The sequence below is a fragment of the Oncorhynchus kisutch genome, linkage group LG9 (assembly GCF_002021735.2).
Source record: "Oncorhynchus kisutch isolate 150728-3 linkage group LG9, Okis_V2, whole genome shotgun sequence".
Classification (NCBI taxonomy): domain Eukaryota; kingdom Metazoa; phylum Chordata; class Actinopteri; order Salmoniformes; family Salmonidae; genus Oncorhynchus; species Oncorhynchus kisutch.
In genome coordinates, this window is record NC_034182.2 from 42,047,667 (window position 1) to 42,070,384 (window position 22,718).

The 22,718-nt window shown below is 46.6% G+C and overlaps 1 protein-coding gene across 1 annotated transcript in view; it reads right to left on the minus strand.

Moving 5' to 3' along the window:
* Nucleotides 1–19,085, minus strand: part of LOC109896532 (prospero homeobox protein 1) — a 19,753-nt gene extending 668 nt beyond the window's left edge. Inside the window, exons 1-5 of the mRNA XM_031832622.1 lie at nt 18,654–19,085; nt 5,646–7,358; nt 4,458–4,565; nt 634–846; nt 1–472 (exon numbers count right to left, since the gene is read on the minus strand). The exon at nt 1–472 is cut by the window's left edge and continues 668 nt beyond it. Coding sequence (XP_031688482.1) covers nt 299–472; nt 634–846; nt 4,458–4,565; nt 5,646–7,325 — 2,175 coding nt within the window. The 5' untranslated portion in view covers nt 7,326–7,358; nt 18,654–19,085 and the 3' untranslated portion in view covers nt 1–298. The remainder of the gene's footprint in view (nt 473–633; nt 847–4,457; nt 4,566–5,645; nt 7,359–18,653) is intronic.
* Between the last annotated feature and the right edge of the window lie 3,633 nt (nt 19,086–22,718).

Below are 22,718 nucleotides of genomic sequence, written 5' to 3' on the forward strand. Positions count from 1 at the left end.
ACAACCAGAGACATTCAAGGCAGAACACATAGTGCAGTAGTTAATAGACAGTATAGTATAGCATGTGTATACCTCTCCATTAATACACGTTTACTATTAGTCCAATGTGTGTATTTACACTAGTGACATATTTGACATTTCATTCATCAGCTCATTGTGTGTGTGTGTGTGTGTGTGTGTTCTTGCATCAGTGTGTGTGTGTGTGTGTGTGTGTGTTCTTGCATCAGTGTGTGTGTGTGTGTTTTCTTGCATCAGTGTGTGTGTGTGTGTGTGTGTTTTCCGTGTGTGTGTCCTCTCCTCAGCCCATTGGACATCCAGGCAGTCTAAAACTATCTGGAACAGGGCTGTCGAGTTTACAGACAATCTTGTAGATGGATTTCTTCCAGCAGGGGTCACTATCTCTCCCAGTCTGTATCGCCGTGTAGAACTCTCTCAGTGCTAACTCTGCTATCTCCACAAACCTGTCAGGAACCTAGAGAGAGAGAGAGAGAGAGAGAGAGGAGGGGGAATGTGAGAGAGAGAGGAAGGAGGGGGAGGGTGAGAGAGAGAGAGAGAGGGAGGGAGGGGGGAGGGTGCATGTATAAGAGAGATACACAGTGACAGATAGCTAGTCCCTACACCCCTCACACTTACTTGGTAGTCGTTGCTCTTGTTATAATGCATGTTCAGTATGCGATAGAGCTCCGTGTCTCTCCCCAGGCGGAGGGGGGGCTCTCTGCCCTCTCTCCCCAGGCAGGGTGCACCGTCGCGGGCAGCCTGTCTGGCGAAGCGTTCCATCTGGATGTAGAAGAACTCACGGAAGTTACTGAACCACTTGATGAGCTGGGAGGTCACGCAGCGGTTGAACTAACAGGTGGGAAAGAGAGATGAAGAGAGAGATGAAGAGAGAGTAATGGAGAGAGAGAGAGATGAAGAGAGAGAGAGTAATGGAGAGAGAGAGAGTAATGGAGAGAGAGAGAGTAATGGAGAGAGAGTAATGGAGAGAGAGAGAGAGATGAAGAGAGAGAGATGAAGAGAGAGAGAGTAATGGAGAGAGAGAGATGAAGAGAGAGAGAGAGTAATGGAGAGAGAGAGATGAAGAGAGAGAGAGATGAAGAGAGAGAGAGTAATGGAGAGAGAGAGATGAAGAGAGAGAGAGAGTAATGGAGAGAGAGAGATGAAGAGAGAGAGAGAGTAATGGAGAGAGAGAGATGAAGAGAGAGAGAGAGTAATGGAGAGAGAGATATGAAGAGAGAGAGAGTAATGGAGAGAGAGATATGAAGAGAGAGAGAGAGTAATGGAGAGAGAGAGATGAAGGGGGAGAGAGAGTAATGGAGAGAGAGAGATGAAGAGAGAGAGAGAGTATGGAGAGAGAGATGAAGAGAGAGAGAGAGTAATGGAGAGAGAGAGATGAAGAGAGAGAGAGAGTAATGGAGAGAGAGATGAAGAGAGAGAGAGAGTAATGGAGAGAGAGAGATGAAGAGAGAGAGAGAGTAATGGAGAGAGAGAGATGAAGAGAGAGAGAGAGAGTAATGGAGAGAGAGAGAGAGTAATGGAGAGAGAGAGCGTAATGGAGAGAGAGAGTAATGAGAGAGAGAGTAATGGAGAGAGAGAGATGGAGAGAGAGAGTAATGGAGAGAGAGAGAGTAATGGAGAGAGAGAGATGAAGGGAGAGAGAGAGATGAAGAAAGATGGAGAGAGAGAGTAATGGAGAGAGAGAGTAATGGAGAGAGAGAGTAATGGAGAGAGAGAGTAATGGAGAGAGAGAGATGGAGAGAGAGAGTAATGGAGAGAGAGAGATGAAGGGAGAGAGAGAGTAATGGAGAGAGAGAGATGAAGAGAGAGAGAGAGTAATGGAGTGAGAGAGATGAAGAGAGAGAGTAATGGAGAGAGAGATGAAGAGAGAGAGAGTAATGGAGAGAGAGATGAAGAGAGAGAGAGTAATGGAGAGAGAGATGAAGAGAGAGAGAGTAATGGAGAGAGAGATGAAGAGAGAGAGAGAGTAATGGAGAGAGAGAGAGTAATGGAGAGAGAGAGTAATGGAGAGAGAGAGAGAGTAATGGAGAGAGAGAGAGAGTAATGGAGAGAGAGAGTGTAATGGAGAGAGAGAGAGAGGTAATGGAAGAGAGAGAGTGTAATGGAGAGAGAGAGAGAGTAATGGAGAGAGAGAGTGTAATGGAGAGAGAGAGTGTAATGGAGAGAGAGAGAGTAATGGAGAGAGAGAGAGAGTAATGGAGAGAGAGAGAGAGTAATGGAGAGAGAGAGAGAGTAATGGAGAGAGAGAGTAATGAGAGAGAGAGTAATGGAGAGAGAGATGAAGAGAGATGGAGAGAGAGAGTAATGGAGAGAGAGAGTAATGGAGAGAGAGAGATGAAGAGAGATGGAGAGAGAGAGTAATGGAGAGAGAGAGTAATGGAGAGAGAGAGAGTAATGGAGAGAGAGAGATGAGAGATGAAGAGAGATGGAGAGAGAGAGTAATGGAGAGAGAGAGAGAGAGAGAGAGAGTAATGAAGAGAGAGAGAGAGTAATGGAGAGAGAGATGAAGAGAGAGAGAGAGTAATGGAGAGAGAGAGATGAAGAGAGAGAGAGAGTAATGGAGAGAGAGAGTAATGGAGAGAGAGAGAGAGTAATGGAGAGAGAGAGATGAAGGGAGAGAGAGAGAGTAATGGAAAGAGAGAGATGAAGAGAGAGAGAGAGAGTAATGGAGAGAGAGATGAAGAGAGAGAGAGAGAGTAATGGAGAGAGAGATGAAGAGAGAGAGAGAGAGTAATGGAGAGAGAGATGAAGAGAGAGAGAGAGTAATGGAGAGAGAGAGAGTAATGGAGAGAGAGAGAGAGTAATGGAGAGAGAGAGAGTAATGGAGAGAGAGAGAGTAATGGAGAGAGAGTAATGGAGAGAGAGAGAGAGTAATGGAGAGAGAGAGAGAGTAATGGAGAGAGAGAGTGTAATGGAGAGAGAGAGAGAGTAATGGAGAGAGAGAGTGTAATGGAGAGAGAGAGAGTAATGGAGAGAGAGAGTAATGGAGAGAGAGAGAGTAATGAGAGAGAGAGTAATGGAGAGAGAGATGGAGAGATGGAGAGAGAGAGTAATGGAGAGAGAGAGATGAAGAGAGATGGAGAGAGAGAGTAATGGAGAGAGAGAGTAATGGAGAGAGAGAGAGAGTAATGGAGAGAGAGAGATGAAGAGAGATGGAGAGAGTAATGGAGAGAGAGAGAGAGTAATGAGAGAGAGAGAGAGTAATGGAGAGAGAGAGAGAGTAATGAGAGAGAGAGAGAGTAATGGAGAGAGAGAGAGAGTAATGAGAGAGAGAGTAATGGAGAGAGATGAAGAGAGATGTGTCAGTCAGTGTTGTTGTAGTCGATTATAGATTCACGGGTACCTTGACATCAGGGAAGTACACTGAATGTACAAAATATTAGGAACACCTGCTCTTTCTATGACAGACTGACCAGGTGAATCCCCAATGACAGACTGACCAGGTGAATCCACAATGACAGACTGACCAGGTGAATCCCCAATGACAGACTGACCAGGTGAATCCACAATGACAGACTGACCAGGTGAATCCCCAATGACAGACTGACCAGGTGAATCCACAATGACAGACTGACCAGGTGAATCCACAATGACAGACTGACCAGGTGAATCCACAATGACAGACTGACCAGGTGAATCCACAATGACAGACTGACCAGGTGGATCCACAATGACAGACTGACCAGGTGGATCCCCAATGACAGACTGACCAGGTGGATCCCCAATGACAGACTGACCAGGTGGATCCCCAATGACAGACTGACCAGGTGGATCCCCAATGACAGACTGACCAGGTGGATCCCCAATGACAGACTGACCAGGTGGATCCCCAATGACAGACTGACCAGGTGAATCCACAATGACAGACTGACCAGGTGAATCCACAATGACAGACTGACCAGGTGAATCCACAATGACAGACTGACCAGGTGAATCCACAATAACAGACTGACCAGGTGAATCCACAATGACAGACTGACCAGGTGAATCCACAATAACAGACTGACCAGGTGAATCCAGGTGAAAGCTACGATCCCTTTATGACGTCAGTTCAATCCGTGTAGATGAAGGGAGACGGGTTAAAGAAGGACCTTTAAACCTCGAGACAGTCGAGACATGGATTGTGTGTGTGTGTCATTCAGAAGGCGAATGGGCAAGACAAACTATTTAAATGCCTTTGAACGCGGTAAGTTCGTAGGTGCGAGGGCGCGACGGTTTGTGTCAAGAACTACAACGCTGCTGGGTTTTTCCACACTCAACAGTTTTTCCTCTGTGTATCAAGAATGGTCCACCACCCAAAGGACATCCAGCCAACTTGACACAACTTGTAGGAAGTATTTGGAGTCAACATGGGCCAGTATCCCTGTGGAACGCTTTCGACACCTTGTAGAGTCCGTGTGTGTGTGTGTGTGTGTGTGTGTGTGTGTGTGTGTGTGTAATACCTTGACATCAGGGAAGTAAGTCTTGAGTGTGTTAGAGCTGGGGTATCTAGCGTAGAAGAACATCAGTTTGGCTTTCTTCAGATGACAGGGAGACAAACCCTCCTGAGAGTAACCATGGTTAAGGAGTAGCACGGAGATCACACACACACACACACACACACGCACATACACCCCCCCCCCCCCCCCCACACACACCCCCCCCCCCCCCCACACACACACACACACACCCCCCTCACACACACACACCCCCCACACACACACACCCCCCCCACACACACACACACACACCCCCACACACACACACACACGCACACCCCCCCCCCCCCCCCCCCCCCCCCCACACACACACACACACACACACCCCCCCCCACACACACACACACACACACACACACACGCACATACCCCCCCCCCCCACACACACACACACACACACCCCACACCCCCCCCCCCCCCCCACACACACCCCACACACACACCCCCCCCACACACACACACACACACCCCCCTCACACACACACACCCCCCCACACACACACCCCCCACACACACACACACACACACACCCCACACACACACCCCCCACACACACACACACACACAGACACACACACGCACACACCCCCCCCACACCCCCCCCCCCCCCCCCCACACACACACACACACACACACACACCCCCCCCCCACACACACACACACGCACATACCCCCCCCCCCCCACCCCCCCCCCCCCCACACACACACACCCCACACACACACCCCCCCCACACACACACACCCCCCACACACACTCACACACTCCCCCCTCACACACTCACACACACCCCACACACACCCCCCACACACACCCCCCCCCCACACACACACACACACACACACCCCACACACACCCCCCCCACACACACACACACACACACACAGACACACACACACACACGCACACACACCCCCCACACACACACACACACACACCCCACACACACTCACACACTCCCCCCTCACACACACACACACTCCCCCCTCACACACACACACACACTCCCCCCTCACACACACACACACACACACCCCCCACACACACACCCCCCACACACACCCCCCCCCCCCCACACACACACACACACACACTCCCCCCTCACACACACACACACGTTCTCAATCCACTCCCCCTCCAAAGAAAAAGGATATTGAACCCGGACCGAGATACATCCCAGAATCCATCCCACCGTCCCGTCCTCCTCCTCTCATCCCTCCATCCCTCTCATGATGATGTTGCAGCCCTCCATCCAGCCGGTCCAATCCCTCCATCACAGCGAGGGGAGGGAAGGAGGGATGAGAGGAAGAGGAGGAGGGGGTGAGGTGGGGGAGGAAAGGGTTCCCTTTGTGGAGAGGATGAAGGTGAGAGAGAGAACGAGTGAAGAGCTGTTGCATGGTGTAGTGGAGAAGGGGGAGGGGGAGCGGGCAGGAGGAGGGCGGGAGGAAGGGGGAGGAGTCCTTATGACAAGAGGAGGGGGGGAGGAGGGCGGGGTGGGTGTGGTGGTGAGGCTGGCAGAGAGGGGGGAAGGGGTGAGGAGGGAGAAGAGGGTTTTTAGTTCGGATGTTAGGGTGGTTGTTGAGGGGTAGAAGATGGTTTCGGCGATTGTCGGGGCGACGGGTAATCAACGGCAACGCTTCAGATTGTTCCTGGTAGGGGGACGGAGCTCTGTTCGAGTGGGGAGGTGAACCTCCACCCCGTTCTCTCTCCCTCCTCTCTCTCAGGGCTGCCCACACTCCTCCTCCGCCTCCTCCCTCGTTCCCTCCCTCTCTGGGTGACAGGGTGAAAGGATGAATGGAGGGAGGTAGAGGTTCGTTTTGGGTGTATAGACGGAGGACCCTATCGATGACTCGAGCTACAGCGCTTCCCAGTTCCTGTTTCAAAGCTTGGGCAAACTTCTGCTCCCCTCCAAAACGCTCCCATTCCCCCCTCACCACCCCACACCCCATCCACACTGCCGCCCTCTCCAGAACCCCCTCCAATAACACCTCCCCTCCTCCATTCGCGTTCCTCTGTTCTTCACTCCTTTTCTCATGGTCCCTCGCTTTTCGGTCTCGTCTAGCGATGCCTTGGAAATGAGGAGAAGAGGGGATGAAGGGAAGAGAGAGATCGTCTATTTCTCCCACCTCCTCTTCTTCAGTGATCCCTTCTGCTGTCTCCTTCTCCTCCTCTTTGTCCATCTCTCCATCACCATCCTCCTCCTGCTCTCCTCCGGTCCACCTCTTCTCCTCCTCCTGAGCGGGTCTCTCTCCGAATGCTTTCCATACTTTCTCCTGCAAGGCCTTCAGTCTTCCTCTCGCCTCTTCTAACTGTTCCTTCAGCTCCTCTCTCTCCCTTCTCCTCCCCTCCCTCCCTTTCTCCCTGTTCCCCCTCTCCGCACTCCTCCTCCTTTTCTCCTCCTCTTCTTCTTCTTCCTCTAAGCCTATCTCTCCATCTCCTTTATCTAGACTCTCCAGTCTCAATCGCTTCACTCTCATCATGTCATAACTCCAGTCTGCCTCTAGGGCGTCACCGCTCAGCCTCTTCCCCCCCACCCCTACCAAGCGTCCACCCATCCCCTCCTCCTCTTCCTCCTCCTCCTCCATCCCTTCCTCTTCCATGTTATATCTGTCTAGGTGTAATTCCCCCCCGGACCTCATGGGGGCTCCACCAGGCTGCAGCAGGTGGTGGATTAGGGGGTAGGAGGGGTTGGCTCCAGGGTAGGGTGCACCGTGCCCCCCTCCAGAGGGTGTGAGGTGTCTGGGGAGGTCAAGGGCGGTGGAGGGGTCAGGGTAAAGGACAAAGGGAGAAATCAGGGAGGACTGACGACCAAACAGATCAGAAGGGGAATCCATGGAACCTTCTATTCTCCTCGTCGATGACGGTTTCTGGAAAGAGAGAAAATATTAAACTGGTTAGAAATCAAGTTTGTATTTAAAAGTGATAGGAACCCCATTGTGACCGTACCTTACACCTCACGTCAGGCACCTGGAACACTCAGGTGTGACGAACTGAATGTTTCAGAGAAAATGCCCACTAAACCCATAACACTCACTTCAGTGGAGTATGGAGGTTAGTCAGATCTCCCTCGATAAATTCTGTTTATTCAGATTTTTTTACCCCAACAGTGCGCACCCCCCCCCCTCCCTCCCCCCACACACACACACACACACACACACACACACACACACACACACACACACACACACACACACACACACACACACACACACACACGACAGAGAGAGATGACAACAGTGGAGGTAGAGAGGTAGCAGTGTGAAAGCAGTAGTCCTACTTGACAGTGATAAAAACACACACATTTCACTGTACTTCTATCACATATAGACAAACATGCCGGACAGGCAGGCAGAAAGAGACAGGCAAGTAGACACACAGAGAGACAGGCAGGTAGACACACACACAGAGAGACAGGCAGGCAGAAAGAGACAGGCAAGTAGACACACAGAGACAGAGAGACAGAGAGACAGGCAGACAGACAAAAGAGAAAAGTGCCATTTTAAATAGGATTTTAATCTAGCTATAATCCATAAATTCATTCAACTAAATGTGTGGCAGTTTAACCCTACAGTGAACAGGTCACATCAGTCACCATGGTAGGGGGTTATTATAATTCCATTGCAACATTAACTATATAATCCAACAGTTTAAAAATAGGTGAATATCAATTATTCAAATTCGATCTCTTTTCACAGTTGTGTACGTTTGGGTGTCACTGACTAGGCTAATACCTATTGGGTCCGTAAAATGGGGTCGTCATTGTAAATAAGAATTTGTTTTTAACTGACTTTCCTAGTTAAATAAAAAGGTTAAATAAAATAAAAAATCATTTTAATAAAAGGTCTGTACATTGCAATATTAATGTCCAATAGGTACAAATAGACTGACTGGGGAGGTGATTTCCCACAATCAAAGTCCTGCAATATGAGCTACAATGCTAATATGAGCAACAATGCTAACATGAGCTACAATGCTAACATGAGCTACAATGCTAACATGAGCTACAATGCTAATATCAGCTACAATGCTAACATGAGCTACAATGCTAACATGAGCTACAATGCTAACATGATCTACAATGCTAATATGAGCTACAATGCTAACATGAGCTACAATGCTAACATGAGCAACAATGCTAATATGAGCAACAATGCTAACATGAGCTACAATGCTAACATGAGCTACAATGCTAACATGATCTACAATGCTAATATGAGCTACAATGCTAACATGAGCTACAATGCTAACATGAGCAACAATGCTAATATGAGCAACAATGCTAATATGAGCTACAATGCTAATATGAGCTACAATGCTAATATCTGTGCAAAATTGTGATCTTTGGGTGTCACTGAATAGGCTGATACTCCATTTCATGGAACCAAGATCCATGGCTAAAGCTGTACAGTGCATACAGTATACCCCCAATGCAATTCCTTGCCTAGTTAAAAAGATTAAATAAAAAATAATATACAATTATTAAGTCTAATACATCCACAGGGCGATTAACTGATTTGTCCTTTTCTGTGAAGTTAAATTGTGTTTTGTTTAATTCGTATAGCAACATTCCAAACGTGTTATCTAGTCCAAATATGGCATGATTCCACTTGTTTTGTTTCCGTATGCATCAGTTTCAGTGCCGTTTATTTAGAAGGCGAACCGAATGCGCCGCTATTGTGGCTATCTTCACATAGACCTGTGGCAGTGCTGGCCGCTGCGGAGAACAGTATCTCCAGGTTACCCGGTTTCCCCGTGTGGATGCGTGCATCGAAAACTTGGTGTCGGCTAGCTGCTACAAGTTACACGTTGGTGAACGGATACTTTTGCTAGCTATTGATAAAGTTGCTAAAAAAAATGCCATTAACTAGCCAGCTATCTTGAGGAGGCAGGTAGCCTAGTGGTTGGAGGGGGGTGGCAGGTAGCCTAGTGGTTGGAGGGGGGTGGCAGGTAGCCTAGTGGTTGGAGGGGGGTGGCAGGTAGCCTAGTGGTTAGACTGTAGGGGGAGGCAGGTAGTCTAGTGGTTAGAGGGGGGTGGCAGGTAGCCTAGTGGTTAGAGTGTAGGGAAGGCAGGTAGGAGTCGCTGGGACAAGGATATCCCTACCGGCCAAGCCCTCCCTAACCCGGACGACGTTAGGCCAATTGTGCGTCGCACCACGGACCTCCCGGTCGCGGCTGGGTGCAACAGAGCCTGGGCGCGAACACAGAGTCTCTGGTGGCAGTACAGCGCCCTTCACCACTGTGTCACCCAGGAGGCCCCAACTGTGCTATTGATTAGTTCAGTGATTTCCTAAATTCAACACACACAAAAACATGAAGTGCCTGCGGGAACCCAGGCCCAGGGTTGCCTACCCCGATCCTTAGAGGTATTACAGTCAATGCTTATGAACTGAATATTGTATTTTGAATTTCCATACATCAATGACACTAACAAAAAAGATTGAATTGTTCAGCAACATGTGCAGTAAATGCTAACATGTCTTTGGTGATGAAAGGTAATCAATGTATCAGGCCACTGCATGCTGTGAAATGTTCTTGGTTGTGTGACATCTTCAAGCTGCCTTGGCTGAAGACTGTGGCCTTCAGTGGTACCCCGGAAACAAGGGCCTTACTTGGGGAGTACAGCAGTAGTCTCTCAGCATGTGTTATACGTAACCACTCAAATTCATACCAACAGCTGCGGACACAAGCACTGAATAATAGTCACTTTGTCGACTTGTACCATTCTTCAGTCTTGTCTGGGATATATATTTTAGTTGACAAGCCTGTGTTGTGTCGAAAATACATGAATAAAAAGGAATTTACCCTGGACATGAGACTTCAATTTACCTTTTGAATCACAAGCTCTTATACCACAGTAGTTAGAAAACATTTTTTTAAATAATTAACAATTGTTTAAAAGTTGTTTATACAAAAAAACTTGACTGTGGCCTTTGAAAGCAGTGATAGTTGCATCCTTCCTCGAAACAGTCTGTGGATACAGGGTGGTAGGTTTGTTGATGTGTTGCTAGTTGGAAAACAGGGTGGTAGGTTTGTTGATGTGTTGCTAGTTGGAAAACAGGGTGGTAGGTTTGTTGATGTGTTGCTAGCTGAAAACAGGGTGGTAGGTTTGTTGATGTGTTGCTAGCTGACAACAGGGTGGTAGGTTTGTTGATGTGTTGCTAGTTGGAAAACAGGGTGGTAGGTTTGTTGATGTGTTGCTAGCTGACAACAGGGTGGTAGGTTTGTTGATGTGTTGCTAGCTGACAACAGGGTGGTAGGTTTGTTGACGTGTTGCTAGCTGACAACAGGGTGGTAGGTTTGTTGATGTGTTGCTAGCTGACAAATGTGTTGCTAGCTGACAACAGGGTGGTAGGTTTGTTGATGTGTTGCTAGCTGACAAATGTGTTGCTAGCTGACAACAGAGTGGTAGGTCTGATGTGTTGCTAGCTGACAACAGGGTGGTAGGTTTGTTGATGTGTTGCTAGCTGACAACAGGGTGGTAGGTTTGTTGATGTGTTGCTAGCTGGAAAACAGAGTGGTAGGTTTGTTGATGTCTTACTAGCTGACAACGGGGTGGTAGGTTTGTTGATGTGTTGCTAGCTGACAAATGTGTTGCTAGCTGACAACAGGGTGGTAGGTTTGTTGATGTGTTGCTAGCTGACAACGGGGTGGTAGGTTTGTTGATGTGTTGCTAGCTGACAACAGGGTGGTAGGTTTGTTGATGTGTTGCTAGTTGGAAAACAGGGTGGTAGGTTTGTTGATGTGTTGCTAGCTGAAAACAGGGTGGTAGGTTTGTTGATGTGTTGCTAGCTGACAACAGGGTGGTAGGTTTGTTGATGTGTTGCTAGCTGACAACAGGGTGGTAGGTTTGTTGATGTGTTGCTAGCTGACAACAGGGTGGTAGGTTTGTTGAAGTGTTGCTAGCTGACAAATGTGTTGCTAGCTGACAACAGGGTGGTAGGTTTGTTGATGTGTTGCTAGCTGACAAATGTGTTGCTAGCTGACAACAGAGTGGTAGGTCTGATGTGTTGCTAGCTGACAACAGGGTGGTAGGTTTGTTGATGTGTTGCTAGCTGACAACAGGGTGGTAGGTTTGTTGATGTGTTGCTAGCTGGAAAACAGAGTGGTAGGTTTGTTGATGTCTTACTAGCTGACAACAGGGTGGTAGGTTTGTTGATGTGTTGCTAGCTGACAAATGTGTTGCTAGCTGACAACAGGGTGGTAGGTTTGTTGATGTGTTGCTAGCTGACAACAGGGTGGTAGGTTTGTTGATGTGTTGCTAGCTGACAACAGGGTGGTAGGTTTGTTGATGTGTTGCTAGTTGGAAAACAGGGTGGTAGGTTTGTTGATGTGTTGCTAGTTGGAAAACAGGGTGGTAGGTTTGTTGATGTGTTGCTAGCTGACAACAGGGTGGTAGGTTTGTTGATGTGTTGCTAGCTGACAACAGGGTGGTAGGTTTGTTGATGTGTTGCTAGCTGACAACAGGGTGGTAGGTTTGTTGATGTGTTGCTAGCTGACAAATGTGTTGCTAGCTGACAACAGGGTGGTAGGTTTGTTGATGTGTTGCTAGCTGACAAATGTGTTGCTAGCTGACAACAGAGTGGTAGGTCTGATGTCTTACTAGCTGACAACGGGGTGGTAGGTTTGTTGATGTGTTGCTAGCTGACAAATGTGTTGCTAGCTGACAACAGGGTGGTAGGTTTGTTGATGTGTTGCTAGCTGACAACAGGGTGGTAGGTTTGTTGATGTGTTGCTAGCTGAAAACAGGGTGGTAGGTTTGTTGATGTGTTGCTAGCTGTAAAACAGGGTGGTAGGTTTGTTGATGTGTTGCTACCTGACAACAGGGTGGTAGGTTTGTTGATGTGTTGCTAGCTGACAACAGGGTGGTAGGTTTGTTGATGTGTTGCTAGCTGACAACAGGGTGGTAGGTTTGATGTGTTGCTAGCTGACAACAGGGTGGTAGGTTTGTTGATGTGTTGCTAGCTGACAACAGAGTGGTAGGTTTGTTGATGTGTTGCTAGCTGGAAAACAGTGTGGTAGGTTTGTTGATGTGTTGCTAGCTGACAACAGGGTGGTAGGTTTGTTGATGTGTTGCTAGGTGGAAAACAGGGTGGTAGGTTTGTTGATGTGTTGCTAGCTGACAACAGGGTGGTAGGTTTGTTGATGTGTTGCTAGCTGGAAAACAGGGTGGTAGGTTTGTTGATGTGTTGCTAGCTGACTCACCTGGGGACAGAGGGATGGACACATGTTAGTTCTTACTAAAAGTCTCAGAGACTTGTCCAGGGAGGAAAGAGCATGAGGATCAAACACAATCCAACAACTGTCCCTGGATAATATACTATGCCATCACACGGGCAGACTGCCACAGTGAATATTTTTTTTAATTTAACCTTTCATTTAACTCGACAAGTCAGTTAAAAACAAATTGTTATATACAATGACAGCCTAGGAACAGTGGGTTTAACTGCCTTGTTCAGTGGGCAGAACAACAGATTGTTTACCTTGTCATGCTCTGGGATTCGATCTAGCAACCTTTCGGTTACTGGCCCAACGTTCTAACCACTAGGCTACCTGCCGCCACAGTGAAGGAGGTTTACTAGGAGTACAACTTATTGAACAGTGCTCTGGAGAGATCGCAGGTAGTGGCTCTGGGTGTCCTTGGACCAGTCTGTATCTAGCACCTGAAGTGTGACGGATAGAGGTATCGAGTCTCCTAGAAAGAGAGAGACCGCTGCCCTCCCACTAGCACAGGGTGGTAGGTTTGTTGATGTGTTGCTAGCTGAAAACAGGGTGGCCTATTATCAAAAATAAAATAAAATGTTATTTGTCATGCGTCAAATACAACAGGTGTAAACGTCACAGTGAAATGCTTACTTACAAGCCCTTTCCCAACTATGCAAAGATAAAAAGTACTTGGGCCACCTTCTGGTCGGATGCCATGCAGGTGCCACACCAGGCGGTGATGCAGCCAGTCAAGATGCTCTCAATGGTGCAGCTGTATAACATTTTGAGGATCTGAGGGGCCGATGCCAAATCTTTTTAGCCTCCTGAAGGGGGAAAGAGGCGTTGTCGTGCCCTCTTCACCACTGCTTTGGTGTGTTTGGACCATGATAGGTCCTTAGTGATGTGGACACCGAGGAACTTGTTATGGTGCAATGTAAAAGAAAACAATGATATCATGACTTACTGCTCCATGTTCCTGCTGGAAGCCTCAACCTGGATGCAGACAAATCTCCTGCCTTAGATGCAGCCATACATCTCCATCAGGCTCCAAGAAATCATTAAATCTTTAGCTTGCTAAGCTGTTATATTTCTAATAATTGCTATGTCGGACAGCAAATTCCACTATTGTGGCTAATCCTTATTGTCGCTAGCTTCATATAAGGGACTTCTTCCATCATGGCAGCATCTTCCTTATTTGACTGTGGTTACCTGCTGGTTTAGCTACTAATTTAGCTGATAGGTTAGCTGCTAGTTTAGCTGCTAGGTTAGCTGCTAATTTAGCTGCTAGTTTAGATGCTAGGTTAGCTGCTAGTTTAGCTGCTAGTTTAGCTGCTAGTTTAGCTGCTAGTTTAGCTGCTAGTTTAGATGCCTGTGATTGTTGATGCCTGTGATTGTTGTTCTGTACAGCACTTTGAGATATCAGCTGATGTACGAAGGGCTATATAAATAAATTTGATTTGATTTGATTGTTGAGACCTAATTTTGCAGCCCAACTGCTTCAAAGATGGATGTATAGAATTAGCCTAGCTAGCTAGCTAGCTAGCCTAATTTACATCCCTCTTAAATTAGGTATCCGCGATGGCTTAATTAATTAAAGTAGGCTACACCTCCGAGTTACATCTGAAAGAGGGTTGGCAACAACACCTCCTCCACACTGACTCGTAACACAGGTGCACCCCAGGGGTGTGTCCTCAGTCCTCTGCTGTACTCCCTTAGGGGACCCCCAGGGGTGTGTCCTCAGTCCTCTGCTGTACTCCCTTAGGGGCCCTCCAGGGGTGTGTCCTCAGTCCTCTGCTGTACTCCCTTAGGGGCCCCCCAGGGGTGTGTCCTCAGTCCTCTGCTGTACTCCCTTAGGGGCCCCCCAGGGGTGTGTCCTCAGTCCTCTGCTGTACTTCCTGTTCACCAATGACTGTGGGGTTTTGCACAACGCCAACTCCATTATCTAGTCTCCATGACGACACCACGGTTGTAGGCCCGATAACCAACAACGACGAGTCAGCCTATAGGGAGGAGGTAAGTGAACTGGCATTGTGGTGTCATGACAACAACCTCTCCCTCAACATCAACAAAACAAAGGAGTTGATTGTTGACTTCAGGAAGCAGAGGGGGGGACATGCTCCAATCCACATCTACGGGAGTAGAGAGAATCACCAGTTTTAAGTTTCTCAGTTTCCACATCACAGAGGACTTGTCATGGATCAACAACACCACCAGTCTTGTCAAGAGGTTGCAACAGCGTCTCTACTTCCTGAGGGGGCTGAAGAAATTTGCCATTCCACCTAGGGTCCTCTACAAATACTACCGCTGCAGCATCGAGAGCATTTGCATTGTGGCCTGGTACGGGAATTGCTCCGTCCACGACCGCAAGGCCCCTCCAGTGGGTGGTGAAAACGACCCTGGATGGGTGCTCCCACCCATCCAGGACCTCTCCTCGAAACGGTGCCTGAGGAAGGCACACAGCGTCAAGGACCACAGCCACGAGCTGTTCTCTCCTTTTACCGTCGAGCAAACGGTATCAGAGCATGAGGTCTGATACCAAAAGGCTCAGAGACAGTTTCTGTCTCCAAGCCATCAGACTTGCTGAACAGTTGAACTGGACTGACTACCTGCTCTGATTCTCCACACACACACACACACACACACACACACACACCTGCTACCAGACTATTATACTGCTCAGCTTATACAGTGCCTTGCGAAAGTATTCGGCCCCCTTGAACTTTGCGACCTTTTGCCACATTTCAGGCTTCAAACAAAGATATAAAACTGTATTTTTTGGTGAAGAATCACCAACAAGTGGGACACAATCATGAAGTGGAACGACATTTATTGGATATTTCAAACTTTTTTAACAAATCAAAAACTGAAAAATTGGGCGTGCAAAATTATTCAGCCCCTTTACTTTCAGTGCAGCAAACTCTCTCCAGAAGTTCAGTGAGGATCTCTGAATGATCCAATGTAGACCTAAATGACTAATGATGATAAATACAATCCACCTGTGTGTAATCAAGTCTCCGTATAAATGCACCTGCACTTTGATAGTCTCAGAGGTCCGTTAAAAGCGCAGAGAGCATCATGAAGAACAAGGAACACACCAGGCAGGTCCGAGATACTGTTGTGAAGAAGTTTAAAGCCGGATTTGGATACAAAAAGATTTCCCAAGCTTTAAACATCCCAAGGAGCACTGTGCAAGCGATAATATTTAAATGGAAGGAGTATCAGACCACTGCAAATCTACCAAGACCTGGCCGTCCCTCTAAACTTTCAGCTCATACAAGGAGAAGACTGATCAGAGATGCAGCCAAGAGGCCCATGATCACTCTGGATGAACTGCAGAGATCTACAGCTGAGGTGGGAGACTCTGTCCATAGGACAACAATCAGTCGTATATTGCACAAATCTGGCCTTTATGGAAGAGTGGCAAGAAGAAAGCCATTTCTTAAAGATATCCATAAAAAGTGTTGTTTAAAGTTTGCCACAAGCCATTGGGAGACACACCAAACATGTGGCAGAAGGTGCTCTGGTCAGATTAAACCAAAATTGAACCTTTTGGCAACAATGCAAAACGTTATGTTTGGCATAAAAGCAACACAGCTCATCACCCTGAACACGCCATCCCCACTGTCAAACATGGTGGTGGCAGCATCATGGTTTGGGCCTGCTTTTCTTCAGCAGGGACAGGGAGGATGGTTAAAATTGATGGGAAGAGGGATGGAGCTAAATACAGGACCATTCTGGAAGAAAACCTGATGGAGTCTGCAAAAGACCTGAGACTGGGACGGAGATTTGTCTTCCAACAAGACAATGATCCAAAACATAAAGCAAAATCTTCAATGGAATGGTTAAAAAATAAACATATCCAGGTGTTAGAATGGCCAAGTCAAAGTCCAGACCTGAATCCAATCGAGAATCTGTGGAAAGAACTGAAAACTGCTGTTCACAAATGCTCTCCATCCAACCTCACTGAGCTCGAGCTGTTTTGCAAGGAGGAATGGGAAAACATTTCAGTCTCTCGATGTGCAAAACTGATAGAGACATACCCCAAGCGACTTACAGCTGTAATCGCAGCAAAAGGTGGCGCTACAAAGTATTAACTTAAGGGGGCTGAATAATTTCACGCCCAATTTTTCAGTTTTTGATTTGTTAAAAAAGTTTGAAATATCCAATAAATGTCGTTCCACTTCATGATTGTGTCCCACTTGTTGTTGATTCTTCACAAAAAAACAGTTTTGTATCTTTATGTTTGAAGCCTGAAATGTGGCAAAAGGTCGCAAAGTTCAAGGGGGCCGAATACTTTCGCAAGGCACTGTATATATATATATATATATATATATATATATATATATATATACACTTATTACTCCCCTCCCCAATACACAGGTAAATGTTGGACTATAAATGGTCCCTTCCTGTATTATACTTTGGCTAAAATATGTATTATATTCTACTGAGCCATTTACTTTATGTCCGTATTCTTCTCTTTTATTTAGTATTGTTGTTGCATTGTCGAGAAGGATGCGTATCCTGTAAATACGACTAATAAAACTTGACTAGCTAACATGAGCTAGCCAACACACATTGCTTCTGACACATGCCACGATCCTGCTTGCTTTACATCTGACAGATCATTTAGCTATCGTAGCTAGCTAGATATTCATATTTTATGATACTTGAAGTTTAGTTCATTACACAGTGACTGTATACCGCAGCTAGCTAGCTACCTAAGTGTAAAATGTAGAGTGACTGTAAAACGCAGCTAGCTAGCTACCTAAGTGTAAAATGTAGAGTGACTGTAAAACGCAGCTAGCTAGCTACCTAAGTGTAAAATGTAGAGTGACTGTAAAACGCAGCTAGCTAGCTACCTAAGTGTAAAATGTAGAGTGACTGTAAAACGCAGCTAGCTAGCTACCTAAGTGTAAAATGTAGAGTGACTGTAAAACGCAGCTAGCTAGCTACCTAAGTGTAAAAATGTAGAGTGACTGTAAAACGCAGCTAGCTAGCTACTTAAGTGTAAAATGTAGAGTCTGACTGTAAAATGCAACTAGCTAGCCAGCCAACTCGACTTTCAGTTGTAGCCAAGCTAGTTATCTTGTAACATTAGCTTACCGTGCTTTTCTGTCCAACTGGACATTCCTCTCACCAATCCCGTCCGACTCCTTCTCGCCTACTCCCGTCTCTCGGTCTTCTTCTAGGTTCAAAACCATATGGCTGTAGCCCGGTGTCTTATTGTCAGAAGAAACCCACCCATAACACTGCTACCTGGTGTAGCTAGTCAGTCAATGGCTCAGTGTTCCAAAGTTGTTCACACGGATTCTACGTCAAACAAGGACAATGTTCCATTTGTGTGTTTTCACGGTGCGTGCTTCGCCACAGTAGCATAAAATAGATTTTATCTCCAATTTCTAATGTCGGGAAAAAATAGTGACACTGATACATGTGATTGTTTTTTTGGGGTTGGGAGGTGCTAATGTTAAACATGATCTTTAAAATGTTGAACACCGTTATGTCATACTGAACGCAGCCCAGGCAAGTGCAACGGCACTGTGGCATTGATCAAGATACCAGCCACATATGTTTGGTTGACGCCCCCCTCATTATCATATTGGAGGAAGAAATACAGAAACAAATCATATCAATTAAAATAACAAAAATAAACTGCTATTAATTATTCATCTGTGTGCATTCATTCATCTGTTTATATGAGCATTTATTTATGTATCTATCTATTTGTGTGCTTTCATTCATTTCTAATTATGCCAGGTTTAGTCCTCCATAATGAGCAGCTGCCACCCATTAATTATCGGTGCACGTACAGTATGTCGCAGTTGATAATAGGCTAGGCTACATAAACATGGACGGACACGCGTACACACAGGTCAGTGCACTCATAGCAAAGGACATACGGAGTAGTCAAGTGTAGACAAACCAAAAGTAGAATTGACTTAAAAACAATAACTCACTCAATTGGATAACACCCCGCACGGAAACCGACTCTTCTCTCTCTCTGTGAGAATGTTAGAACCGGTTAGTTCTGAGGTGTTCTAGGGTTCCTCTTCCCGTTTTATCTGTCTGCTACCGCTCCTCTCGTGCCCTTCTGTTTGCTCTGGTCAGTGCATCCGCTCCGTAGGAAAGCAAAGCCCCGCGCGCTGTGTTTCCTGTTATTGCTGCTCCTCGTTGTCAATCCCTCTCTCTCTCTCTCTCTCTCTCTCTTTCTAACTCTCTCTCTCTCTCTTTCTAACTCTGTCCCTCTCTCCATCTGTTCTTCCTATATCTCTCTGTCTATCTCTAGCTTCCTAACATACAGTATCTCCATGTGACATCCTCACACGCTTTGAAAATGTGCGCGAGGGTGGGCTCGCGAGCTGTTGTCCACTTCACCGCACGGTTGGCATTAACCCCCTTGTTCCCTATCTCCTCTTTCTCTCTGTCCATTATTTAGACTAAAGTATAGCTACGTGATATAGGATGAACTAACGACTTGCCAAAACTGAAATTCACTGGGATTATTTATAAATATATATATATATATATATATATATATATATATATATATATATATATATATATATAGTGGCTGTAGGACTGAGGGTATATCCAGGGGGTAGTTAGTTACTGGGGCAACTAAACTTCATACTCACTCTCCACGTGGGCAGTAGTGGAATCCTGGCTCCTGTCCTATCACAGAGCAGAGTTCACATTCCCTAGGTCTCTCATTGGCTCTGTAAAACGACCATTATAAATAGTTGGTTTAGACTATAGTTTGACAGATTTTATCAGTCCCAAATGACACCCTGATTTTAGGCCCCGGTCAATGAAATAGGGTGTAATTTGGGACAAATCGAATGACTGACAGCCGAAACTCGTAGCCTCGCTTGAAGGAGTCAAATATTAACTTTTTTTCTCTAGAAGAAAAACATTGATTTATTTGTAAACAGCATTTATTCACATGAAGGGCCCAGAAAGAAAATATGGAAAACGTTATTGGCTATATGGACAATGTGTTTTATTGTCACCTTGGCTTGGTTAATGCCAGGGTCCTGTCAGCTTTTAGGGCCTTGTGGTTGATAGAAGGTTAATGGCTTACTAACAAATAGCAATCATCATCTCACCTGTTCATCTACTGTAGTCTGTAGCCCGTAACACACACACCTGCCTCACTCTGTCCCTCATCCCTCCCATCCTCCATCTCTCCTCTTCAGTGTAAGCACCCCCCCCCCCCCCCAAAAAAAAACCAAAAGGTTGTGGTTGTTATGGTAACAAAAGATGCCTGAGAGAGGGCCATTTGTCTGGATAAACAACAGCATATGCAGAGAAATGATGAAGCGTGTGTACGTGTGTGTGAGAGAGTGTGTGTTTTTCCTCTGTGTGTGGGGACAGATTTATTTCGCCAGTGTATTTAACTGACCATAAACCCTTTCACAGATAGCTAGCTTAGTTACATTATATTTTGGCACAGAGCAGAGAGGAGGATGATGTGTATCTCTGTGTGAGTGTGTCCTCTCTCTCTCTCTCTCTCTCTCTCTCTCTCTCTCTCTCTCTCTCTCTCTCTCTCTCTCTCTGTGTGTCTCTCTCTCTGTGTGTGTGTCTCTCTCTCTCTCTCTCTCTCTCTCTCTCTCTCTCTGTGTGTGTGTCTCTCTCTCTCTGCGTGTGTCTCTCTCTCTCTCTCTCTCTCTCTCTCTCTCTCTCTCTGTGTGTGTGTCTCTCTCTCTCTGCGTGTGTCTCTCTCTCGCTTTGTGTGTGTGTGTGTCTCTCTCGCTTTGTGTGTGTGTGTGTCTCTCTCGCTCTCTGTGTGTGTCTCTTGCTCGCTCTCTGTGTGTGTGTGTGTCTCTCTCTCGCTCTCCCTGTGTGTGTGTGTGTGTGTGTGTGTGTGTGTGTGTGCTGCTGCCTCTTTCTGAGGTCTGTAACATGTCAACCACTTGGCCCAACATCAAGCAGCTCATCCAATGACTGATGGTGTAACACAGTGTGTGTGTTTGATGATCTAACACTTCAATATCACTCTGGGAACAACAGCAGCGCCAGGAATGGGAAAATAGGGCATCCCAGAGAGAGGGATGCAGGGATGGGAGAGAGAACAGAGAGGGGGAGAGAGGGATGCAGGGATGGGAGAGAGAACAGAGAGGGGGAGAGAGGGATGCAGGGATGGGAGAGAGAACAAAGAGGGGGAGAGAGGTGGGTAGAGAGAACAGGAAGGGAGGAAGATGAATGAGCAAAAGAACAGGAATTGAGAAAAAGAGAGGAGAGAGAAAACAGGAAGGGAGGAAAAGAGAAAGAAGGGGTAGAACTGAGGGAGGGGAGGGGGGCAATATGAGAGAATTGATGGACAGCATGAAGTGTTTGTGCATTGACTCCTGTTGGGAGGGAGGGAGGAGAGAGGGATGAGGGAGGGAGGGAGGGAGAGAGAGAGGGAGGGAGGGAGAGGGAGGAGAGAGGGATGAGGGAGGGAGGGAGAGATGAGAGAGGGAGGGAAGGAGGGAGGAGAGAGCACTCAAACAGCCTTAGGCAAGGTGACAGAGAGGTATAAAGGGGAAACGAGAGGGAGAGAGGAAGGAGAGAGGGAGAGAGGAAGTAGAGAGAATAGAAACAGAGGTAGTGTGTGTCCAGTGTTTTTTTTTCCAATAATCGCTGTGTGTATGAAGGAAACACATTATGCTCATTCCTCATTTCACAGCAGAGCAGACCACTGAGGTGTGTGTGTGTGTGTTAGGGGGTGGGGGATATCCTGTAACACATATAGGTCATTGGAAGGTGTGTGTGCATATCTGTGTGTACAGTGCATTTGTGAGTGAGTTGTGGTTGAGTTTGCCTACAGGATGTGTGAGTTTTACATATATGTAAAAGTAGAGTCAGTAAAGTATCGCTTAGGCAAGTGTTTGTGTGTCTGTAAATCATGTGCAAATCAAAATCAAATCAATTGTCATTGGTCACATACACATGGTTAACAGATGTTATTGGTCACATGGTTAGCAGATGTTATTGGTCACATGGTCAGATGTTATTGGTCACATACACATGGTTAGCAGATGTTATTGGTCACATGGTTAGCAGATGTTATTGGTCACATACACATGGTTAGCAGATGTTATTGGTCACATGGTTAACAGATGTTATTGGTCACATGGTTAGCAGATGTTATTGGTCACATGGTTAGCAGATGTTATTGGTCACATACACATGGGTTAGCAGATGTTATTGGTCACATGGTTAGCAGATGTTATTGGTCACATGGTTAACAGATGTTATTGGTCACATGGTTAGCAGATGTTATTGGTCACATATACATGGTTAGCAGATGTTATTGCGAGTGTAGTGAAATGCTTGTGCTTCTAGTTCCAACAGTACAGTAATATCTAACAAGTAATATCTAGCAATTTCACGACATTGATCTACATTGATGCTGTTGACCCGGATCACTGGTTGCTGCGGAAAGAGGAGTAGGTCAAAAGGGGGGGGGGGGTGAGTGTAGCCGGTGTGAAATGGCTAGCTAGTTAGTTGAGGTGCGCGCTAGTGGCATTTCAATCGGTGACGTCACTTGCTCTGAGCCCTTGAAGTAGTGGTTCCCCTTGCTCGGCTTTTGTGGAGCGATGCTTCGAGGGTGCTTTTATACATGTCTTACTACTCGAAAGTAGTCTATATTCTCGCTCAAAAACCTCCTGTGGCGTATTTTTCAAATTGTCATGTTTTGTTTCTAAATGTCTGCGCCAAGAGTGAAGGTTTCATTGAGTTGTGAGATAGTACTGTAGCACATATAACACACTGTGGCTGAGGAAAGGCACTACTCCCAATATAAGTGAACCCCAAATCAATGTAGTTCTCATCGTATTTGCTCTTCTGCGATGGTTCAACGTCCCTGTCTGTTGTTGGGTGCTTTCCCAGGTAAGGGGGCAGTAGCTTGGTGCTTTCCCAGGTAAGGGGGCAGTAGCTTGGTGCTTTCCCAGGTAAGGGGGCAGTAGCTTGGTGCTTTCCCAGGTAAGGGGGACAGTAGCTGGGTGCTTTACCAGGTAAGGGGGACAGTAGCTTGGTGC